Source organism: Dendrobates tinctorius, unplaced genomic scaffold (assembly GCF_039654945.1).
Source record: "Dendrobates tinctorius isolate UK_male_01 unplaced genomic scaffold, ASM3965494v1 ptg000135l, whole genome shotgun sequence".
Taxonomy (NCBI): Eukaryota; Metazoa; Chordata; class Amphibia; order Anura; family Dendrobatidae; genus Dendrobates; species Dendrobates tinctorius.
The window spans coordinates 14,417,992-14,443,004 of NW_027361803.1; the positions used below are offsets into that span (position 1 = coordinate 14,417,992).

The 25,013-nt window shown below is 52.4% G+C and overlaps 1 protein-coding gene across 5 annotated transcripts in view; it reads right to left on the reverse strand.

Moving 5' to 3' along the window:
* CPLANE1 (ciliogenesis and planar polarity effector complex subunit 1) overlaps nt 1-25,013 on the reverse strand; it is a 76,090-nt gene that overhangs the window by 15,157 nt on the left and 35,920 nt on the right. For 4 of the 5 annotated variants that reach the window (XM_073543953.1, XM_073543955.1, XM_073543954.1 and 1 more), the window contains exons 9-31: nt 22,047-22,302; nt 21,657-21,815; nt 20,396-21,111; nt 18,435-18,634; nt 17,872-17,952; nt 17,445-17,618; nt 16,650-16,817; nt 15,856-16,078; nt 15,643-15,782; nt 13,714-13,931; nt 13,398-13,562; nt 13,178-13,316; nt 12,956-13,065; nt 11,440-11,595; nt 10,950-11,058; nt 10,591-10,873; nt 8,697-9,576; nt 6,131-6,294; nt 5,939-6,063; nt 5,163-5,242; nt 5,008-5,078; nt 1,333-1,534; nt 244-531 (exon numbers count right to left, since the gene is read on the reverse strand). In XM_073543953.1, the coding sequence (XP_073400054.1) occupies nt 244-531; nt 1,333-1,534; nt 5,008-5,078; nt 5,163-5,242; nt 5,939-6,063; nt 6,131-6,294; nt 8,697-9,576; nt 10,591-10,873; nt 10,950-11,058; nt 11,440-11,595; nt 12,956-13,065; nt 13,178-13,316; nt 13,398-13,562; nt 13,714-13,931; nt 15,643-15,782; nt 15,856-16,078; nt 16,650-16,817; nt 17,445-17,618; nt 17,872-17,952; nt 18,435-18,634; nt 20,396-21,111; nt 21,657-21,815; nt 22,047-22,302 (5,107 nt within the window). The remainder of the gene's footprint in view (nt 1-243; nt 532-1,332; nt 1,535-5,007; nt 5,079-5,162; nt 5,243-5,938; nt 6,064-6,130; nt 6,295-8,696; nt 9,577-10,590; nt 10,874-10,949; nt 11,059-11,439; nt 11,596-12,955; nt 13,066-13,177; nt 13,317-13,397; nt 13,563-13,713; nt 13,932-15,642; nt 15,783-15,855; nt 16,079-16,649; nt 16,818-17,444; nt 17,619-17,871; nt 17,953-18,434; nt 18,635-20,395; nt 21,112-21,656; nt 21,816-22,046; nt 22,303-25,013) is intronic. The other variant, XM_073543956.1, reaches the window with a different exon arrangement.

Here is a 25,013-nt window from a genome sequence, read left to right on the forward strand (position 1 = left end):
CACATCACGACCCAAACACTCATGTGGATAAGTAACTAAACCATCAAACACACTGCAGGAATGCGCAAACCTCCCGACGCTGATATTCTATATTTTCACTACCTCCAGCCACCAGCAGTGGGCGCACATGTGCACAGCTGTGACCTACCACACCTAATGACCTCGGGTCAATGTGGGTCCTGATCTTTGATGGACCCAGATGATGTCGGGGGGAGGGATCGTCACATAGACTGAGGACATTACCTGTAGAGCCTCCATACTCTGCTCATTTCTGTCCATTCCTGCAGCATTGACAGCGTCGCCCGTTTGCAGCACATCCGCTTTCCGCTGCACGTCGGGCACTGGTCCTGTGGCTGCAGATTGTGACGGGGCCGGATGAATGACCTGAGGTGCAGAGCGGTCGCCCGCAGGGTTCAAGACTGGATTCCTTCCCAATTCTGAGGATTGCTCTAAGACGCGCTGCAGCGCCGGCACAGCCGCGAACGACGACCCCACCACCTGCATGAGACTCATGAAGTTGATCTGCTGGAGCTGGGAAGGAAATGCAGGAGAAGAGTCACTGTAACGTGTAAGGGCATGTGCACATGCTGCGGATCCACAGCGGATTTGGCCCTGCGGATCCGCAAGCAAAGTACAGTACCATGTTAGCCAATGGGATTTCAAAACCGCAGTGCCCACGGTGCGGATTTTTCCACGCAGATTTGCTGCGGTTTTAAATCCGCAGCATGTCAATTCTTTCTGCGGATTCCGCAGCGGTTTGACGCCTGTTCCACTGTCCAGGTGTAAATCCGCAGGAAAACGGCAGGACACTTTACCTGAGGTTTTACATGCAAATCCGCTCGGAAATTTCCGCAGGTGATTCCGCACTGTGTGCACTCACCCTAATGGAGGACGTACCGTCATCTGCAGGCGATACTGCCCCTGCGCTCTGCATCGCAACAAACGGAGATCTGCTGCGCAACGCAACCATAAAGACCACACAAGATACACGGGGCGACAACGTATCAGCCACAGACTGCAGCTATATGTTGTGTCAGGAGATACATTTCCATACTGTCACCACTTACAGGGATTCTCCAGGCCTCTGAGCAGGGTCATCCATGCTTTATCACAGACCGCCGACCTCTCGCTCCCCCCCCACTTAGCATACTGAGGGTCCGTCCATACAGGTTGGATGCAGAGCGGATGTTCTGGATCACTGCAGGGTCCGCGGCAGGTGCGTCATGGCCTCCCAAGGTCGGAACCTCGCCAGACACACATTGTCGACACACTCTAGAAATGAAGCGCGATGGGGGTCTCCGCTGCGGACACGAAAAGTGAGACGCGATCTACCTGCAGGAGCCGGAACATCTCGTCCTGGAGAAGTTGTCTCACGGCCTCGGAGCTGGGAACCGGCTGTGGATAATGGCTGACGTCAGGATTGGCGGGTTCTGGCTGATTGGCGGTGGGAGCAGGAGGCAGGAGAGGAGCTGCGCTGGAGAGAGACTGGGGGGCCGGGGGGTTCCATCCTGCAGAAGCTGGGGGGTCATCATGCCTAGAAGACAAAAATAATACAAAATCTGAGTAATTCGGATGTTTCCTCAGTACCAGAAATGCCGGCATGGAAGATTAGGACCCCCGCACCGAAGAACAGGACTCCCACTGACCTCGACACCGAACATCGGGAGCCCCCGCTGACCCCGGCACTGAGCATCGGGAGCCCCCATTGACCCCGGCACCGAGCATCGGGAGCCCCCACTGACCCTGGCACCGAGCATCGGGAGCCCCCACTGACCCTGGCACTGAGCATCGGGAGCCCCCACTGACCCTGGCACCGAGCATCGGGAGCCCCCACTAAACATCGGGAGCCCCCCGCTGACCCCGGCACTAAACATCGGGAGCCCCCCCCGCTGACCCCGGCACTAAACATCGGGAGCCCCCGCTGACCCCGGCACCGAGCATTGGGAGCCCCCATTGACCCCGGCACCGAGCATCGGGAGCCCCCACTGACCCCGGCACTGAGCATTGGGAGCCCCCACTGACCCCGGCACCGAGCATCGGGAGCCCCCACTGACCCCGGCACTGAGCATCGGGAGCCCCCATTGACCCCGGCACCGAGCATCGGGAGCCCCCATTGACCCCGGCACTGAGCATCGGGAGCCCCCATTGACCCCGGCACCGAGCATCGGGAGCCCCCATTGACCCCGGCACTGAGCATCGGGAGCCCCCATTGACCCCGGCACAGAGCATCGGGAGCCCCCATTGACCCCGGCACCGAGCATCGGGAGCCCCCACTGACCCTGGCACCGAGCATCGGGAGCCCCCACTAAACATCGGGAGCCCCCCGCTGACCCCGGCACTAAACATCGGGAGCCACCGCTGACCCTGGCACCGAGCATTGGGAGCCCCCACTAAACATCGGGAGCCCCCGCTGACCCCGGCACTAGACATCGGGAGCCCCCGCTGACCCCGGCACCGATGATCAGTACTCACTGTTAACAAAGGCATTGATGATCAGGACCTCTTGCTGACCCCAGCACTGGTGGTCAGGACCCCCTCACCCCCCATGACCAGGACCCCCCGTTGACCCTGGTGCAGATGATCAAGACGTCCGCTGACCCCGTTACCGATGATCAGGACCCCTACTGAGCCTGGCACCACTGATCAGGGCTCCCTGCTGACCCCAGCACTGAGCATCGGGAGCCCCCACTGACCCTGGCACCGAGCATCGGGAGCCCCCACTAAACATCGGGAGCCCCCCGCTGACCCCGGCACTAAACATCGGGAGCCCCCCGCTGACCCCGGCACTAAACATCGGGAGCCCCCGCTGACCCCGGCACCGAGCATTGGGAGCCCCCATTGACCCCGGCACCGAGCATCGGGAGCCCCCACTGACCCCGGCACTGAGCATTGGGAGCCCCCATTGACCCCGGCACCGAGCATCGGGAGCCCCCACTGACCCCGGCACTGAGCATTGGGAGCCCCCATTGACCCCGGCACCGAGCATCGGGAGCCCCCACTGACCCCGGCACTGAGCATCGGGAGCCCCCATTGACCCCGGCACCGAGCATCGGGAGCCCCCACTGACCCCGGCACCGAGCATCGGGAGCCCCCATTGACCCCGGCACCGAGCATCGGGAGCCCCCATTGACCCCGGCACCGAGCATCGGGAGCCCCCATTGACCCCGGCACTGAGCATCGGGAGCCCCCATTGACCCCGGCACTGAGCATCGGGAGCCCCCATTGACCCCGGCACCGAGCATCGGGAGCCCCCACTGACCCTGGCACCGAGCATCGGGAGCCCCCACTAAACATCGGGAGCCCCCCGCAGACCCAGGCACTAAACATCGGGAGCCACCGCTGACCCTGGCACCGAGCATTGGGAGCCCCCACTAAACATCGGGAGCCCCCGCTGACCCTGGCACCGAGCATCGGGAGCCCCCGCTAACCCCGGCACCGATGATCAGTACTCACTGTTAACAAAGGCATTGATGATCAGGACCTCTTGCTGACCCCAGCACTGGTGGTCAGGACCCCTTCACCCCCCATGACCAGGACCCCCCGTTGACCCTGGTGCAGATGATCAAGACGTCCGCTGACCCCGTTACCGATGATCAGGACCCCTACTGAGCCTGGCACCACTGATCAGGGCTCCCTGCTGACCCCAGCACTGAGCACTGGGACCCCCCACTGACCCCGGAGATGAGGACCCTCACTGATTTCAGCACCGAAGATCAGGACCCCCACAGAAGCCGGCACTGATGATCATGACCCACTGCTGACCCCAGCATCAGAGAGCCGGACCCTCGCTGACCCCCCGCACTGAGTATCGGGAGCCCCCGCTGACCTCGGCACCGAACACTGGGACCCCTCGCTGACCCCGGCGATCAGGACCATCACTGATTTCAGCACCAAAGATCAGGACCTCCACTGACCCCGACACTGATGATCAAGACCCCCCCCCGCTGACCCCAGCACTGCTGTATACTCCATGCGCTCATCTGTATACAGGCTGCAGCCCATCACCTGCCTGTACATTACTGGATGTTCCTCCACCACGATCCGCCCGATGCCGCCGGCGGCCGCTGTTTGTTTTCATCTCCAAAGCAACAAAATCTGGAGATCAGCGGCGTCCGATCCGGGAGTAAATGTGCTGCACGGCTTAACCTCTTAATGCCCAGCAAATTTTAGGCCTCATCGGATTTTGTTCATCTACTGATCAAATCGCGACGACGTTATTTTTTTTTATATGGTCTAGTGGGGGGGGGGGCACTGTGCTGGGGGGGCTTTTTACATAATTGGTGGTAGTTTATTATTCGGGATTATTATTATTTTTTAATTATTATTTTGCACATTCTTTTTTTTAACTTTTTAGTAATGTTTCTTCTCCAAAAAGAAAAAAAAAAACAAAAAAAAAAAAACGACTATTTTAGGATCCAGTTTCACTGACCACCCGACACTCGACCTGCGGCATCTACATCATTCAACATATGCAAAAGCGCAGCTCAGCCCATTGGTGACTGCTGGAAAAAGGCAGGAAAAAAACATAAAAAAAAAAATTAAAAATAATTAGAAGTGCCTACAAGACAGAAAGCCACCCAGAAGAGAAGGGATTTCCATGAGGAAGGTATTTGGGGCTCACTTAGGTACTAGGGACCCCCCACTCTCATCAGTTTATGAGAAGCAGATAAATAAACCAATTATTCCAGCCGCCACCAGGGGGAGCTCACTGCTATAGAGTAAACACTGTGCAGTGAGCTCCCCCTGGTGGTGGATGCAGGTAAACAGAACTTTATAGTGGAACTTTTTTTGGCTGTCAGGGATCTGGAACAGAAAAACAAAGACTCCAAACACTAAAAAAAAAAAAAAAAAAAAAATATATAATAATGCGTCTGCTTTCCTGTACTACCTCCGTAACTCTCACAAAATATTAGGCGACATATCTGGATAGTAAGGAAAAGGGCAATTCACTTTCTCCACCAATGTAACCGATCCCCCTCTGGAATCGGAGAAACCCCCTGCACTCACAGTGACGCTCCTCTTATGCCTGGGACGGCCGCTTCCTCTGGATTTGAGTGTTCGGAGTCACAGGACCGGATCTGCAGAAGAGGAGGAGGAGGACAGAGCGTCAGATACTAGCTGCAATGATTGGGGTCCCGGACTATTGGGGGTCCGGCGCTCACCTGCCCCTCTTGGTGCACAGGACGGATTCTGACTGCGATCTTTACGCTCCTTTGTGTGTCACTTTCCTCTTCTTGATCGTCTGTCAATCAATGATTATTTCAGCTTTATTGCTTTCTTAAAAGGGGTTGTACAATTTTATTATTTTTTTTACTTAGATGCCGTGTATCTGAGGCTAAAAATCATCCTTGCAACTGGATTTTTAACATTTTGCACTGTTTGGCTCTTTGTTTTCCTGCATAGTCAACTTTGATGTACCTGTGATCATAAGTCAGCTGAGAGGAGTTCAGAAAAACGTTGATAAAACGGTCGAAAACTCTCCATCAGAACGAGCTCGCTGAAGGAATCTCAGTTAGCTCATTTTACGGCCGGCAACAGACAGTGCAGCACAGAGGATATAGAAAGCAATCGGTGCAACATTACTAATGAAACCCAAATGCAAAAATAATATTTACCCCCCCCAAATACATGTGAATTTATGTAAAAATAGGGGAGGGGGTGGGGTTTCTGGCTTATTTCACAAAGGGTTAATCTCTGAATAAAAGCAAAGTTCAAGAAGTCTGATCCTTCTTTCTGCCTAGGTAGGAGGCTTTTAAAAAAAGGCGCCATACACATGAAATCAGTGGGATCAGGTGACTTTTTTTCCCCCATGTCCATGACCAGCTTTAAGCCCTATTAACGCCTGCAGTGCTGGGTGGTCCGGCTGCGCGCTCTAGAATCAAGACACTACAGTCAGACCACCATCTTTATGAAGGAAAACAGTTTTCACAGCACGAACCGTCCGTTTCTGACCGGAGCTCCAGTCTGCGGGGGTCACACAGGACAGACCGACCCTCCTGAGACTTTTCCTGAGCCCCCGGCTGCCTCTGCTGATCCTGCTTGCGACTTATTTCTGATGACGCTCTAGGAGGACAGATCAGAGTTACGGCGGCTCGGGTGTGATGACATAACGTCTATGGAGACCACTCACCTGGAAGCGATGTCCTCCCCCGATTCACCAGCTAGCTCATGTTCTCTACACGGGGGAGAGGCTTCCGGATCCAAGTGCTCAGCAGCTTCCGGGGATTTCTTCTGTAGTTTGGGATCTACTGCACCTTGTATAACGGGGGCAACGACGGATTCACTGTGAGGAACCTGCAGGTAATGATGGCGACAGGTCAATTTCAGGGAAAAGGAGGTTCAGCTGCGGAAACTGAGACCCGGCTGGTCCGGCCGATAACCGATTCTGGGACGTACAAGGAATTAAGCACCAAATATACGGAGAATATATTCACTGGAAAAGCAGAAAAGATGATGAACCATCTCTGGGGAAGCTAATTATCTCTGCCAGATTTATACAGTCACCACTAGGGGGAGCTCACTACATACAGATTTATACAGCCACCACTAGAGGGAGCTCACTACATACAGATTTATACAGCCACCACTAGGGGGAGCTCACTACATACAGATTTATACAGCCACCACTAGGGGGAGCTCACTACATACAGATTTATGCAGTCACCACTAGGGGGAGCTCACTACATACAGATTTATACAGCCACCACTAGGGGGAGCCCACTACATACAGATATATACAGCCACCACTAGAGGCAGCTCACTACATACAGATTTATGCAGCCTCCACTAGGGGGAGCTCACTACATACAGATTTATGCAGTCACCACTAGGGGGAGCTCACTACATACATATTACAGTCACCACTAGGGGGAGCTCACTACATACAGATTTATACAGCCACAAATAGGAGGAGCTCACTACATACAGATTTATGCAGCCTCCACTAGGGGGAGCTCACTACATACAGATTTATACAGTCACCACTAGAGGGAGCTCACTACATACAGATTTATACAGCCACCACTAGGGGGGAGCTCACTACATACAGATTTATACAGCCACCACTAGGGGGAGCTCACTACATACAGATTTATACAGCCACCACTAGGGGGAGCTCACTACATACAGATTTATGCAGTCACCACTAGGGGGAGCTCACTACATACAGATTTATACAGTCACCACTAGGGGGAGCTCACTACATACAGATTTATACAGTCACCACTTGGGGGAGCTCACTACATACAGATTTATACAGTTCACCACTAGAGGGAGCTCACTACATACAGATTTATACAGCCACCACTAGGGGGAGCTCACTACATACAGATTTATACAGCCACCACTAGGGGGAGCTCACTACATACAGATTTATGCAGTCACCACTAGGGGGAGCTCACTACATACAGATTTATACAGTCACCACTAGGGGGAGCTCACTACATACAGATTTATACAGCCACCACTAGAGGGAGATCACTACATACAGATTTATACAGCCACCACTAGGGGGGGAGCTCACTACATACAGATTTATACAGCCACCACTAGGGGGAGCTCACTACATACAGATTTATGCAGCCTCCACTTGGGGGAGCTCACTACATACAGATTTATACAGCCACCACTAGGGGGAGCTCACTACATACAGATTTATACAGCCACCACTAGAGGGAGCTCACTACATACAGATTTATACAGCCACCACTAGGGGGAGCACACTACATACAGATTTATACAGCCACCACTAGGGGGAGCTCACTACATACAGATTTATACAGCCACCACTAGGGGGGAGATCACTACATACAGATTTATGCAGCCTCCACTAAGGGGAGCTCACTACATACAGATATATACAGCCACCACTAGAGGGAGCTCACTACACACAGATTTATCAGCCACCACTAGGGGGAGCTCACTACATATAGATCTATACAGCCACCACTAGAGGGACCTCACTAAATACAAATTTATAAAGCCACCTCTAGGGGGAGATCACTATATACAGATTTATACAGTCACCACTAGAGGTAGCTCACTACATACAGATTTATACAGCCACCACTAGGGGGAGCTCACTACATACAGATTTATGCAGCCTCCACTAGGGGGAGATCACTACATACAGATTTATACAGCCACCACTAGGGGGAGCTCACTACATACAGATTTATACAGCCACCACTAGAGGGAGCTCACTACATACAGGTTTATACAGCCACCACTAGGGGGAGATCACTACATATATATTTATACAGCCACCACTAGGGGGAGTTTATCATAAAAAAAAAGTTGTTGGGTAAGTCACAAGAAGTTAAATTACCTTTGAAGTGAACTTATAATTTTTTTCTTTTATTATATTCTTGTTCAATTCCATGTCTTGAAGATCTGTGGTGGTCTGAATCCTGAGACTCCACTAAATGCTCAAAAAATGCTGCAAAACGTGCGTCTCAAGGAGGCGGAAGTGCTCAGAGCGGTGTACAGGCCATGCCCCTTGCGTTGGGCACTTTTGAGCAGTTTTTTGAGCAAATGGTGGGGGTCTCAGGCTCTGGACCCCCACTGATCTACAGGACCTCCATCCACCAGTAAGAAGATGGCACAACCGGTTGCTTTTTCCAAACTTTCTTAAACTCCCGTCCACCTCACTGTGAAAGCTGTAGAACATTACAATACCGCCCCTAGGACAATCTTACCCGGTGCATGTAGCTGCTCCCCAGGTACGGCCTCTCCAGCAGCCATATTGATGCGAGTAAGGCAGCGGAGGACGTCTTGGCGCGGATGGCGGTGCTCGCAGCAACATGGCACAGTTCTGCTTTGCCCGTGCTCCAGAACAGCCTCCGGTCGGACCATCGGATCAGCCATTCCACCAGTTTGGCTTCTCGGCTGTACTTGGCCTGCAGCTCGCCCCCCAGTTCTTCATTGGGGGCGCAGTGTTTGCCCTGGATCAGTCGGTATTGGTGGTGGTCCTGTCTGGCGGAGGATGGCACATTCCTGTCTCTGTCCTTTGGTCCTGGATCCTGCAGTCCAAACAGACCGCTCCGGACTGCCCGTCTTGATACCTTAGGAAAGGATCTCTTCCCCGCGATCAGTGGCTTCCCCAGGACGATGGTGAGACCCGCAGGACGAGTGGGCTCAGCCGCACCTCGTGATTGAAGCGACGCGGCCTCCGTGTCCACAGTGTCACCTAAACTGTCAGATTTCAGCATAAAGCAGGACCCCGCCCTGAAGACGCTCCCGATCCCGGCCCTCACCAGCTTATGCTTCAGGGTGGTGTGAACATCGAAGACAAGGGAGTTCAGCTCGTGGTCTCGCAGCTGCCGGGAGAAAGATGTGAGGAACGGGATCCCAGGCTCACTGCCATGAAGAAGGTCCCGCTCCAGGAGATAGCTGAGGAACAGATCCAAAAACCGGCCGTACTCGTCATCGTTGCACTCAAATTCCCAGGTGCCGACTCTGGGCGGAGACGGCCCGGACTCGCCGCCAGCTTCTCTTTTAGTCTTTGCTTTCTTACTGAAGGCTTTGCTCAGTTTTACAGCGTTCACAGCTCCATCCAAAGGAAGACTGCACTCCATTCTGTAGAAAAAAAATGCTGACATCAGAAATGACACAAGATGTAGCTCAACTGTAAGGCGGCGACATGGCAGCTCGAAACAGGTTTATACAGCCACCACTAGGGGGAGCTGACTACACACAGATTTATACAGTCACTACTAGAGGGAGCTCACTACATACAGATTTATACAGTCACCACTAGGGGGAGCTCACTACATATAGATTTATACAGTCACCACTAGAGGGAGCTCACTACATACAGATTTATACAGTCACCACTAGGGGGAGCTCACTACATACAGATTTATACAGTCACCACTAGGGGGAGCTCACTACATACAGATTTATAGTCACCACTAGAGGGAGCTCACTACACACAGATTTATACAGTCACCACTAGAGGGAGCTCACTACATACAGATTTATACAATCACCACTAGGGGGAGCTCACTACATACAGATTTATACAGTCACCACTAGGGGGAGCTCACTACATACAGATTTATAGTCACCACTAGAGGGAGCTCACTACACACAGATTTATACAGTCACCACTAGAGGGAGCTCACTACATACAGATTTATACAGCCACCACTAGGGGGAGAACACTAAATACAGATTTATACAGCCACCACTAGAGGGAGCTCACTACATACAGATTTATATAGCCACCACGAGGGGGAGCTCACTACATACAGATTTATACAGTCACCAATAGGGGGAGATCACTACATACAGATTTATACAGTCACCACTAGAGGGAGCTCACTACATACAGATTTATACAGTCACCACTAGAGGGAGCTCACTACATACAGATTTATACAGCCACCACTAGAGGGAGCTCACTACATACAGATTTATACAGCCACCACTAGAGGGAGCTCACTACATACAGATTTATACAGTCACCACTAGAGGGAGCTCACTACATACAGATTTATATAGCCATCACTCAGGTGACTCGCAGACTCTTTGCTGCTTTTCCTCCATTTTGCTTGTCCCTAAACGTCCTTGCATGTGAGTGATCTTTACCTTTCATCTGTTTCTTTCCCCATCACTGTGTCAGATAACGTGTCAGTGTCACTGTAGATCTGCGGCCTCCCCAGGTCAGTTATTGTACTCCTGCTGAGACTTGTGGTGCCCAGTGAGTACTTATCATAACAGCGGAGCTCATCGCCCAGGGTTTCATCCAGAGGAGGTTCCCACAAATAAGTCTCCACCGGACCAATGTTCCTCTGGACCCGTCTGAGAGCCTTCCTCCGCACCCTCTGCATGTGGTGGACAATGACGGACATAGTTTCCTCGCCGTGCGGCCCTACAACAAGCAGAGAGCGGTCTATAGCGGGGTCCATGGATCGGAGTCTATAGAGGGATCCAGGAGCCACAATCACCTCTTATTCTGGAGTGTCTCAATCGTTGCTGCACCGAGTGATACTTGTCCCGTAGCGGCACACGGACATCTTCAGGATTAGGAAAAGCTGTGACCATGATCTCCGCAACCTACAGGAGGATGACCACATGGGAAAGGTGACTGCAAAATCAGAGGATCCGGCGGCTTCTAACTCCTCGAGCAGCGCTATAGTATCAGGGGCTCACGTCTACGGCAGACCTGGGGCCGGCTACCATGGCAAACTATCGTGGCACGGAGATCCAAAGGGGAGAAAGGGGCTTATAATGGGGGTCACAATCGAAAGACCACGGCATCAAAGTGGTTACATAGCCGGGATCGGAGTTCTCTCACATCCCAGCCGTGCAGCAGATGTCGGCCGTATGTGACAATGTCAGAGTCAGGGTCGTCCAGCATACATTTATTGCTGCTGTGAAGGAACGTCGATTCATCGGTGACGCAAAAGTCCATGAGACGGAGAGCAGAGGTTTTACCTTTTTCACTGGAGGCAACTCGCTGACCAGACTGAGGATGAGATCCTGGATCAGCTCCTCACTATTTGTGGCCCTGGTGAACGGCAGCATGCGACAGGCCCAGTCCAAAGCCTCGAAACATCGCTCAGTAACACAAGAGTCCACCTGGTCTGCAGACTGGAGAGAGCGCGGAGAGGCTGAGGGTCAGAGCATGCACGAGACGCAGCCCCGAGGGAGGGAGCAGGGAGAGGCTGAGGGTCAGAGTACGGACGAGACGCAGCCCCGAGGGAGGGAGCGGGGAGAGGCTGAGGGTCAGAGCATGTGCGAGACTCAGCCCCGAGGGAGCGCGGAGAGGCTGAGGGTCAGGTCATGCACGAGACGCAGCCCTGAGGGAGGGAGCATTGAGAGACTGAAGGTCAGAGCGTGCATGAGATGCAGCTCCGAGGGAGAGAGCACGGAGAGGCTGAGGGTCAGAGCATGTGCGAGACTCAGCCCTGAGGGAGGGAGCATTGAGAGGCTGAGGGTCAGAGCATGTGCGAGACTCAGCCCTGAGGGAGAGAGCACGGAGAGGCTGAGGGTCAGAGCATGTGCGAGACTCAGCCCTGAGGGAGGGAGCATTGAGAGGCTGAGGGTCAGAGCATGTGCGAGACTCAGCCCTGAGGGAGAGAGCACGGAGAGGCTGAGGGTCAGAGCATGTGCGAGACTCAGCCCTGAGTGAGAGAGCACGGAGAGGCTGAGGGTCAGCGCATGTGCGAGACTCAGCCCTGAGGGAGGGAGCGCGGAGAGGCTGAAGGTCAGCGCATGTGTGAGACAACCCTGAGGGAGGGAGCGCGGAGAGGCTGAGGGACAACGCATGTACGAAACGCAACCCCGAGGGAGGGAGCGGGGAGAGGCTGAGGATCAGAGCATGTGCGAGACTCAGCCCTGAGGGAGGGAGCATTGAGAGGCTGAGGGTCAGAGCATGTGCGAGACTCAGCCCTGAGGGAGAGAGCACGGAGAGGCTGAGGGTCAGAGCATGTGCGAGACTCAGCCCTGAGGGAGAGAGCACGGAGAGGCTGAGGGTCAGCGCATGTGCGAGACTCAGCCCTGAGGGAGGGAGCGCGGAGAGGCTGAAGGTCAGCGCATGTGTGAGACTCAACCCTGAGGGAGGGAGCGCGGAGAGGCTGAGGGACAACGCATGTACGAAACGCAGCCCCGAGGGAGGGAGAGGGGAGAGGCTGAGGATCAGAGCATGTGCGAGACTCCGCTCTGAGAGAGGGAGCGGGGAGAGGCTGAGGATCAGAGCATGTGCGAGACTCAGCCCCGAGGGAGGGTGCGGGGAGAGGCTGAGGATCAGAGCATGTGGGAGACTCAGCTCTGAGAGAGGGAGCGGGGAGAAGCTGAGGAACAGAGCATGTATGAGACGCAGCTCCAGGGGAAGGAGCGGGGAGAGGCTGAGGGTCAGAAGATGCACGAGATGCAGCCCCGAGAGAGGGAGTGCAGAGAGGCTGAGGGTCAGAACTTGCAAGAGACACAGTCCTGTGACGCAGTCCATCACCTTGAACAATTTGCCGCTGTCTCGCGCCGTCTGATATTGTCTGCAGCTCAGAGACAATCGCTCCCGCACATGAAGCATCCAACACAGGGCGCAGAGCTCCCGAAAACAGACTGCGGAGAGGAAAGTGCAGAAAAGTCACCCTACTCATCAGGTCCATACCACCACTAATCCTCGGTGGGTTTCCACCTCCCCATAATACTACGACTCTTCCATCTGTCGCACCTACGATGCTGCAGGACACCAGGTCATCCGGGGCTTCTCCGCTCGGTCCTGGCTTTAGCAGCACGGTCCGACTGTTCGCGTAATTCTGCAAGTTTTCCGGAAGGGAATCGAGAGGCGGCAGCGAAGCTTTGGCTCTAATCTACAAAACCCAAAGTCAATAACTGGAAGTAACGTTGTGTGCATCACTCGCCAGGACGTCCGTCTACCCCCGGACGCATACCTTCTGCATGACTTTTCTTGCCCGTTTGATCTGCTTGATGTACCACTGCGCAGCGGGCAGAGAGCAATGAGCTGCGCGGAGCAGCAGGAGCGCGCGCTGCAGGACGGCCGACAGCCTCTGACGGCTCCGCTTCTCCGATTCCAAGAGAAAATCGCTGGGATCCTCCTAAGAGGAAAAGACAAGAGGAAATTTACTAGAAACTAGAAATCATCCAGTCATCCGACCACTGCTACAGCCCCGACTGCGCACGCCCGCACCGCAGGAGGACGAGCACGCCCAGGAACACCGGACGGGCAGGTGGCTACTGATCACTTACTTCGCTGACTGATGAAGGCTGCGGACAGTAGAGCGGCGGTGCTGGAAGATACAACCGCTCCGGCACCAGGCCGGACAGTTTTCCGCTGAGCTCCTTTGCGGAGTCCATCAGTTGGTGGAGCGTTTCGGTGAGAATTTCTGCGTCGGCCATTACGGCTGCCTTCAGCATCTCTTGTACTGAACTGAACAGCAGATCCGCATCCTCCTCCTCAACGGGATCTGAAGTCAGAAAAATAAAGATTTTTGGTACCCGCTTTAATTCTGATTCTCGGTGGCCTTCATTCAGGGACACAGAAACCATGGGGCGTCTCAAAGCTGGAAGCTGCCCCTGGGGTGGGAACACAAAATAATATGCTGTCACCACAGACTTGTCCACTCCTGCTGAAGCTGCTGCCTGAGCAATGGCCGCCTGAGCAACTGCCGCAACTTGCTGGGAAAGAAGGAGAAGTCTGCAGGAAAGGAGAAAATTTTCATTTTGGATGTAATAATAGGGTCAGCCTGCAGGTGGCCTCCTTCATGGTGTCTGTGTCCCCCAATGAGGGAGTGAAAAGTTAAAAACATTGAATGTAAGTGAAGAACGGGCAGAACCGGAGCGACCGAACCCAGGGAAAGTGGCCAAAGTGACCCTGCGTCTGCAAATACCTACTGGGATGATGGGAAGAGATAGGAATAGAACTGGTGCTCGACACCTGAGAATCAGACGCGTGTCCTGGCAGATATGTGCCACGTCATCAGCGCTGCTCACCCCTGTGTGAAGACGTCACGCCATCAGCGCCGCTCACCCCTCTGTGCAGACGCCACGTCATCAGTGCCGCTCACCCCTCTGTGCAGACGTCACGCCATCAGCGCCGCTCACCCCTCTGTGCAGACGTCACGCCATCAGCGCCGCTCACCCCTCTGTGCAGACGTCACGCCATCAGCGCCGCTCACCCCTCTGTGCAGACGTCACGCCATCAGCGCCGCTCACCCCTCTGTGCAGACGTCACGCCATCAGCGCCGCTCACCCCTCTGTGCAGACGTCACGCCATCAGCGCCGATCACCCCTCTGTGCAGACGTCACGCCATCAGCGCCGATCACCCCTCTGTGCAGACGTCACGCCATCAGCGCCGCTCACCCCTCTGTGCAGACGTCACGCCATCAGCGCCGCTCACCCCTCTGTGCAGAAGTCACGCCATCAGTGCTGCTCACCCCTCTGTGCAGACGCCACGTCATCAGTGCCACTCACCTCTATGTGCAGAAGTGAGGTCATCAGCGCCATTTTCTTCCTGATGCGGAAGTGAGCGGCACCTGACAGCCCCTTTAAAGCATTATCCATCGCCCCTCGTTCTGCATCCGCAGGCGCTGCTGGCGCGATGCTTGTCCGGCCGCCATAAATCGGCATGCACTATGCATACATGCGCACGATACCCGCAGCCCCGCACCAGACCTGGAAAACAGCCGTCCGCACCGCGCCAGAAGCGCCTGCCGCCTCATGATGCAGAAGTGTCTGATGAAGTCTTTAAAGGAAAGGTCGATGTTTAGAGATTTTCTTTTCATTCTAATGTATATAAAGTATGAAAACAAAATATTTTTTAAACTACTTATAAAATTATGTTTTTTGTTTTGTTTACAGGTCATATACAGATCAATGTGTCTCCATGGTAACAGACTACAACCCGACCCTGCGTAGTCAGAGCCTGCAGTCACGCGCTCGTGTACCCTTGCCACTATAAAGCAGCAGGACCGCAGGGTTGGCCCGCAGAGTCAGACCGCAGGGTCGGACCGCACAGCGCTCGTCCGGAGTCAGTTACCATAGATCAGCACAGGAGCTCCTATGTTTTCTGGTGCTTATTTCTGGGCGCCCCGAAATCGTTACCCTACAGCCCCTGTCATCATTATCTCCCATCAAGGCGTTATCTGCTCCTCTCCTTTGCCCCATCAGACGGTTACCAGTGAATAGATCCGGTTCACTCTGACCTCGCTCCGAGACTCGAGCACTGGGCGGCCGACCGAGGAAGGACTGCAGCTTCTCCTGGAATATGTGAGCAGGAGACAGGCGCGCGGCCATCGCAGGAAGCGTTGCTCTCTGCCTGCAACCAAGGAGAGTAATGAGGTCGCGTAGCGCAGACGGCGGCCTCCCATGCGCCTCCTCGCGGCACCTACTCCTCAGCGACGCTGCTCCAGTGCAGGTCATAAGCCACCGACATGGTGATGGACATCTTCCAGTCTCCCAGGGTGTTCGCCAGCCACGCGGCCTCTGGTATCAGGCCCCCGACAAGCAGCAGGTCCAGGGTGTAGTCCACGGTCCAGACGCTGGAAAGGTTCTGACCTCTGACCGCGTTGGCAACTAGTCCGTGCTGCAGCAGAACGACCCGAGGAAGGTTATCTGCGGGAAAACACAGGAGGCATTAAAGAGATTGGTGCAGAGGGAAAAGGCGGCACAAGGAGAACAAAGATGAAGGGAGGACGACGTGGAAAGGGAGGATAAGAGAGACGGCGGGGGGGTATAGAAACACGGTACGGGGGGGGGGTGTAAAGAGAAACACGGCGCGGGGGTAAAGAGAAACACGGCGCGGGGGTAAAGAGAAACACGGCGCGGGGGTAAAGAGAAACACGGCGCGGGGGTAAAGGGAAACACGGCGCGGGGGTAAAGGGAAACACGGCGCGGGGGTAAAGGGAAACACGGCGCGGGGGTAAAGGGAAACACGGCGCGGGGGTAAAGGGAAACACGGCGCGGGGGTAAAGGGAAACACGGCGCGGGGGAAAGACGGCGCGGGGGAAAGACGGCGCGGGGGAAAGACGGCGCGGGGGAAAGACGGCGCGGGGGAAAGACGGCGCGGGGGAAAGACGGCGCGGGGCTTTCTTTGAGTCCATGATGAGCAGACTCCCCCTTATATCACTGGCAACTGCATTGGACAGATATAGAAGAGGTTTTGCACGGTTGCTTGCAGCGTTACCTCCAGAGACATGGAGCGGAGCCAGCATTCTGACGTTGTGTGGAGGAAACACGTACAGCCGCTGGTTGGTGAAATATGCCGCCATGAACCTGCCCATGGAGCGGATCACAGCGAGTGCTGCCTCTGGGTGCACCTGCGCCAGCGATCGGCCTCCAGGTGGAAGATGACCTGTGGAGATATATATACACACACGTTAGCTGCAGGGCCCGTCCTCTGCCCATACATAGACACTGACAGACATTGGAGACTCCTTCCATTATGATATTTTTTTTTAGTGCAACATATAATCTGTCTCTTTCTACATGCAGTAGGTGCGACATGTTCCTTCCCTGAGTGCAGGAGAAAATATGTAGTGAAAATGCTAGAAATCCCAATCGCTCACCACTAGGGGGAGCTCACTGCATATCTGGCAGCTGTGCACATAAATGGACAGAACAGCGCCATACACTGTGCAGTGGCTGTTCTTGGTACTGCATCTCAGCTCCTAATGAAGAGACTGGGATCTGAGCTGCAGCACTGAAAAAGGCCAATACACGGTGTCCCATCTCCATTTACCAATTACATCCCGCCACAGAGGGACATCGGGCGTCAGAACTGAACCGATCTAATATTGATGATCAGGACTTGGGGGCTCCATGATTTAACCCCTGATAGTATATTTGGCTCCTCCTCCTTGACACCTAGCACATGAAAGTCACAAAAAGACTAAATATGCTGCAGCACCCCCTACTGGTAGAATACAGATGCTGCAGGTGTCCGGATGGACGTGTGTGGAGCAGCAGTGGTCACACTGACCTGCAGGGGTCTCCTCCTGGCTCCTCGGCTCGGGCAGCAGACTGGACCGGATCAGCAGCTCCTGCACCAGCCGGTCGCACATTCCCTGGGCGTCATTGAGGTCGTAGTGATAGAGGCGGCAGTAGAGCAGCGACAGGTAATATCGCGTCTGCAGCGCCTCGCGCCTCCTGCCTCCTGCCAACAGGAACCACATGAAGAGTTTCTGCAAACTGCAACTATTAGCCATGCGTCAGAAAGCCACGCATGACTCCAGAATCAGACTACGCGTGTAGGATTTGTAGTCTGTTACCGTGGAGACGCATGGATCCGCATTGGTGCTTCGTGCACACAACCACAGCTCACTTTACATGAAGAATTCTTACTTCCATTTGGATGTAACTAAAATAATTGTGAAAGACTGAAGAAATCAGGACACCGTGACGCTTACCTCGGGCGCTCGTCTCCTGCAGTTGCTTTTTCCAGAACTCTACCGACTCCCTGTAAGATCCTAACAAGAAACATTCTTCTCCTGTAGAGAAAGATTAAAAGCAGGAAACACCGAGAATGAGAATGCATAGGAGACGATCTGATACACACATCTATATAAATCCGAGCAAAGATTGCGCCACATCTATATTGCGCCCCCTAGTGGCTGCATGCTCACAGCAATATTTAAAGAGTGTTTACCCATTTTTCTCGATGGATTCCATCGGATAGGGCTCATAAAAACATTCACTTTTGCAATTTACTGCCTACTAAAATTTTTATCCGTTCTTGAGATAATAACAATTTTATTTTGATTATATATCTGTTGCCATGGAGACTGACAACTGTAAACAAACCAAAAACTGTTAATATTTTGAGAACGCATGCAAATTTCAACAAGCAGTAAATTGCAAAAGTGCTTGTTTTTACATGTACTACCCAACAATATCCATTTATGAAAATGGTAAAAACCCTTTAAGATCCATTTTTTGTGTGTTTTTTTAAAGTATAAAAGTGAAACTCTACCATTGAAAGGAAGAAGACGTAAGTCCCCCAAAATCTGATCTCCCCTGGTCTGGAGCTCGGCCTGTATATGACACAACAGAAAGCCAATGGCTTTTTCTTCATTTAGGACCTCGGGTGCCGAATGGAAAGAAATCCGCTTTCTTAGCTGAGTCTTGTACCAAAGAGTCTGATTATACAGAAGACGCCAGAGGACAGCCAGCCTATAATACAGAGAGGGGATAATACAGGAGACACTAGAGCACAGCCAGCCTGTAATACAGAGAGAGGATTATACAGAAGACGCCAGAGCACAGCCAGCCTGTAATACAGAGAGGGGATAATACAGGAGACACTAGAGCACAGCCAGCCTGTAATACAGAGAGAGGATAATACAGGAGACACCAGAGCACAGCCAGCCTGTAATACAGAGAGAGGATAATACAGGAGACACCAGAGCACAGCCAGCCTGTAATACAGAGAGAGGATAATACAGGAGACACTAGAGCACGGCCAGCCTGTAATACAGAGAGAGGATAATACAGGAGACACCAGAGCACAGCCAGCCTGTAATACAGAGAGAGGATAATACAGGAGACACTAGAGCACGGCCAGCCTGTAATACAGAGAGAGGATAATACAGGATACACCAGAGCACAGCCAGCCTGTAATACAGAGAGAGGATAATACAGGAGACACCAGAGCACGACCAGCCTGTAATACAGCGAGAGGAGAATACAGGAGACACCAGAGCACGGCCAGCCTGTAATACAGAGAGAGGATAATACAGGAGACACCAGAGCACAGCCAGCCTGTAATACAGAGAGAGGATAATACAGGAGACACTAGAGCACGGCCAGCCTGTAATACAGAGAGAGGATAATACAGGAGACACTAGAGCACGGCCAGCCTGAAATACAGAGAGAGGATAATACAGGAGACACCAGAGCACAGCCAGCCTGTAATACAGAGAGAGGATAATACAGGAGACACCAGAGCACAGCCAGCCTGTAATACAGAGAGAGGATAATACAGGAGACACTAGAGCACGGCCAGCCTGTAATAAAGAGAGAGGATAATACAGGAGACACCAGAGCACGACCAGCCTGAAATACAGAGAGGATAATACAGGAGACACCAGAGCACGACCAGCCTGAAATACAGAGAGAGGATAATACAGGAGACACCAGAGCACGGCCAGCCTGTAATACAGAGAGAGGATAATACAGGAGACACTAGAGCACGGCCAGCCTGAAATACAGAGAGAGGATAATACAGGAGACACCAGAGCACGGCCAGCCTGTAATACAGCGAGAGGAGAATACAGGAGACACCAGAGCACAGCCAGCCTGTAATACAGAGAGAGGATAATACAGGAGACACCAGAGCACAGCCAGCCTGTAATACAGAGAGAGGATAATACAGGAGACACTAGAGCACGGCCAGCCTGTAATAAAGAGAGAGGATAATACAGGAGACACCAGAGCACGACCAGCCTGTAATAAAGAGAGAGGATAATACAGGAGACACCAGAGCACGACCAGCCTGAAATACAGAGAGGATAATACAGGAGACACCAGAGCACAGCCAGCCTGTAATACAGAGAGAGGATAATACAGGAGACACCAGAGCACGGCCAGCCTGTAATACAGAGAGAGGAATAGTAAAGGAGACACCAGAGCACGGCCAGTCTGTAATACAGAGAGAGGATAATACAGGAGACACCAGAGCACGGCCAGCCTGTAATACAGAGAGAGGAGAATACAGGAGACACCAGAGCACGGCCAGCCTGTAATACAGAGAGAGGATAATACAGGAGACACCAGAGCACGGCCAGCCTGTAATACAGAGAGAGGATAATACAGGAGACACCAGAGCACGGCCAGCCTGTAATACAGAGGTGATAATATAATTATCCGTCCCTTCCGAGGAGGGATAAGTGGCTGCCATACAGCTGGGGAACTGATCATCGTATGGCTTAGTACCTTTTCTCAGATTTCGTAGTGTCACCCACTATATTTGGGGGTTCCTGAATACACTGAAGAGGTGACCCCATGATTGGCTGTTTTATTGCCTGGAACACGGGCATCCTCAGATGAGCTGCGTCGCCCTCTGCAGGTGCGGGGGACACCGACTGTAACCTGGAGGTATAAATGGCACTCAGGCTGCGGGACACCATCTGTAACAAACAGAAGCTTTGCAGGAGACTCTTGGAGAGGAGCGTCCGGTGCTGGGAGAGGATCAGCCGGAGGATCTCTGCGGTCAGCTTCATCACGTGCCTGATCGTCTGTCGCGGAGCCATGTCCCAGTACAGACCAGTAAGACACTGGTGAAGTATGGCAACGTACGACGCCCAGGGGTCGCCTCTCGCTTTTTTCTTGGAAGGTTTATCCACTCTGAGCATCGGACATTTGGGATTCTGAAGAATGGACATGAAGTGAATGAGGCAGCCCACCGTGTAGTACAGCAGGGTGCCCGTCTGTGCCGCGCCGCCCATGGACACCCCCACCGTCCACGCCGTCAGGAGGGCTCTCTGTACTTTCAGCAGCTCGACGGTCACATCGCTCTTCCCAGGAGATGGGTCGCTGGCGTGGACGGTGTCAAACATGGAAGCAAATTCAAGTCTGCCGTGCTCGGCTCTGCCAAAGGCGCCATCCGCAGGAACGGGAGGAATATAATCATCCGGATCATCGCTGTCCTCCTGACAACACAAAACATGAACACTCCTGAAGAAAAGCAAAAGACAAAGTAATGCAAACTAACAAAACACTCGCCAGTGATGTGCATGCCCAGCCGACCGACCACGCCCAACCGAGCGTCCGTGCATGCCCAACCGAGCGTCCGTGCACAAGTGAGTGTCTGTGCATGCTCAACCGAGCGTCCGTGCATGCCCAACCGAGCCTGCGTGCACAACCGAGCCTGCGTGCACAAGAGAGTGTCTGTGCATGCCCAACCGAACGTCCGTGCATGCCCAACCGACCGACCACGTCCAACCGAGCGTCCGTGCATGCCCAACCGAGCCTGCGTGCACAAGCGAGTGTCTGTGCATGCCCAACCGAGCGTCCGTGCATGCCCAACCGACCGACCACGTCCAACCGAGCGTCCGTGCATGCCCAACCGAGCCTGCGTGCACAACCGAGCGTCCGTGCTCATTCCAACATAGAAGAGAAGCTGCAGCCAAACACCAGTCGTCTCCTTCAGGAAGGATTATGATATTGGGAGACCTCTCTATCCGCGCTCATCTACCTGAGCCAGCAACTTCTCCAGCTGTCCGCACATCTCCTCCTCTTCTTGCAGGAAGGTGGGCACGGAAGACGCCGTACCAGAGGGGGTCTTCCAAGAGTCTCTCATTAACGTGGCTTGTAATGATGAAAGCGTCCGCAATCTCATCCGGTTCTTCGTCGACTGCAGAAAATAAAATGACTTGTTATGGCGCAGACACAGGACTCGTGGCAGCGTCACCTTCTCTTCTCCGGATGATCATCCATCCTGACGTCCCTGGGTGGGCTTCATCAGAGATAAGTTTTTACATTTTTATTGATGAAAGGGTAAAACTTATGAAATGCTGAAAATTATATGAAGCAAAAAAGGGAAGGGAAGATGGCGGCACTATACCCCGAGCTGTGGCATTAATACCTGTCCCATCTGCAGCTTCTGCCGCACGTCCTCCAGTCTCCGCGCCGCGTCCACCAGTAGGGTCTTCATGAAGATCTGCGGCGAGAGGTTATCGGTGAAGCGCAGCGCGGTCACCATGTATCCGTCAGACGCCATGACGTAGGGCAGACGAGGGTGGCAGGTCACAGAGTATCTCTGCCTCAGGACATCCGACTCCGATGCCACCGAACCCAGCGAGTCTCTGGGATTAGAAGCCTCTGGAACCGGCACCGGGGGTCTGCACGAGTGAAGGGAGAGGTTGACGAACACGAAATCTGTAGTGTTACTGAACACAACGATAATTTAGTAGAATGTACATTGTCACGACACTTCAGCTCACTGCAAAGTTTGCCGGTCTATTCAAGAAATAAACCCGCGTACAGCCTTGCAAAAACGCTGCAGTGAACACAGGGTTAATCTCAGCTGTTAAACAGTGGAAAGAAGAAGCTTAACAAAGGGGTGGCACTTAAAGGGTTAACATGTCATACGACTTAAATCCCGGGGTCCGGGAGCCGAGATCGCCACCGATCGCTGTAACTTAAGGCGCTGCGCTTCTTCGTCACAAACACAACCTCTTTTCCTACTACAGATAAGGCAGAAAGGGGAGAGGCTGCTGCTGCAGCCACTGACAGGACGCAGAGGAGACGGCGGGGGACGGACGATCTCTGGAGACGCAGAGAAAAGATCTTCATGTGGCTAAAGGTTTTATATGTAAGGTCAAACTAAATAGAATCAGAAGAGACAAAGAGTAGGCTTAGCTCTTTTATCCCTTCTGTCCTCGTTCAGTAAAAAGTGAAAAACATAAAACACAAAATCAGCGGTGACAATCTGCAGCGTTATACTTACACACGCGGTATATGTCAGCGGGAGAGGACAGGTGAGAAAAGGCTAGAATGAGAAAAGCACGAGCGAGAGATAAATGGAGGACAGAAGAAGGTAACAGAAAACCACAGAAAAATGAGCGGAAACACAAAGAAGAAATCTACAACAGCAATAATAGAGAGAGATGGAGAATGGACAGGAAAAATTATCCCATATAACCCAGAGCTGCACTCATTATTCTGCTGGTGCAGTCACTGTGTACATACATTACATTACTGATCCTGAGTTACCTCCTGTATTATACCCCAGAGCTGCACTCACTATTCTGCTGGTGCAGTCACTGTGTACATACATTACATTACTGATCCTGAGTTACCTCCTGTATTATACCCCAGAGCTGCACTCACTATTCTGCTGGTGCAGTCACTGTGTACATACATTACTGATCCTGAGTTACATCCTGTATTATACCCCAGAGCTGCACTCACTGTTCTGCTGGTGCAATCACTGTGTACATACATTACATTACTGATCCTGAGTTACATCCTGCATTATACTCCAGAGCTGCACTCACTATTCTGCTGGTGCAGTCACTGTGTACATACATTACATTACTGATCCTGAGTTACATCCTGCATTATACTCCAGAGCTGCACTCACTTTTCTGCTGGTGCACTCACTGTGTACATACATTACTGATCCTGAGTTACATCCTGCATTATACCCCAGAGCTGCACTCACTATTCTGCTGGTGCAGTCACTGTGTACATACATTACAAAACTGATCCTGAGTTACACCCTGTATTATACCCCAGAGCTGCACTCACTATTCTGCTGGTGCAGTCACTGTGTACATACATTACATTACTGATCCTGAGTTACATCCTGTATTATACTCCAGAGCTGCACTCACTATTCTGCTGGTGCAGTCACTGTGTACATACATTACATTACTGATCCTGAGTTACATCCTGCATTATACTCCAGAGCTGCACTCACTATTCTGCTGGTGCAGTCACTGTGTACATACATTACGGATCCTGAGTTACATCCTGTATTATACCCCAGAGCTGCACTCACTATTCTGCTGGTGCAGTCACTGTATACATACAATACATTACTGATCCTGAGTTACATCCTGTATTATACTCCAGAGCTGCACTCACTATTCTGCTGGAGCAGTCACTGTGTACATACATTACATTACTGATCCTGAGTTACATCCTGTATTATACCCCAGAGCTGCACTCACTATTCTGCTGGTGCAGTCACTATGTACATACATTACATTACTGATCCTGAGTTACATCCTGCATTATACTCCAGAGCTGCACTCACTATTCTGCTGGTGCACTCACTGTGTACATACATTACATTACTGATCCTGAGTTACATCCTGTATTATACCCCAAAGCTGCACTCACTATTCTGCGGCTGCAGTCTCTGTGTACATACATTACATTACTGATCCTGAGTTACATCCTGTATTATACCACAGAGCTGCACTCACTATTCTGCTGGTGCAATCACTGTATACATACATTACATTACTGATCCTGAGTTACATCCTGTATTATAACTCAAAGCTGCACTCACTATACTACTGGTGCAGTCACTGTGTACATACATTACATTACTGATGCTGAGTTACATCCTGTATTATACTCCAGAGCTGCACTCACTATTCTGCTGCTGCAGTCACTGTATACATACATTACATTACTGATCCTGAGTTACATCCTGCATTATACCCCAGAGCTGCACTCACTATTCTGCTGGTGCAGTCACTGTGTACATACATTACATTACTGATCCTGAGTTACATCCTGTATTATACCACAGAGCTGCACTCACTATTCTGCTGGTGCAATCACTGTGTACATACATTACATTACTGATCCTGAGTTACCTCCTGTATTATACCCCAGAGCTACACTCACTATTCTGCTGGAGCAGTCACTGTGTACATACATTATATTACTGATCCTGAGTTACATCCTGTATTATACTCCAGAGCTGCACTCACTATTCTGCTGCTGCAGTCACTGTATACATACATTACTGATCCTGAGTTACATCCTGCATTATACCCCAGAGCTGCACTCACTATTCTGCTGGTGCAGTCAC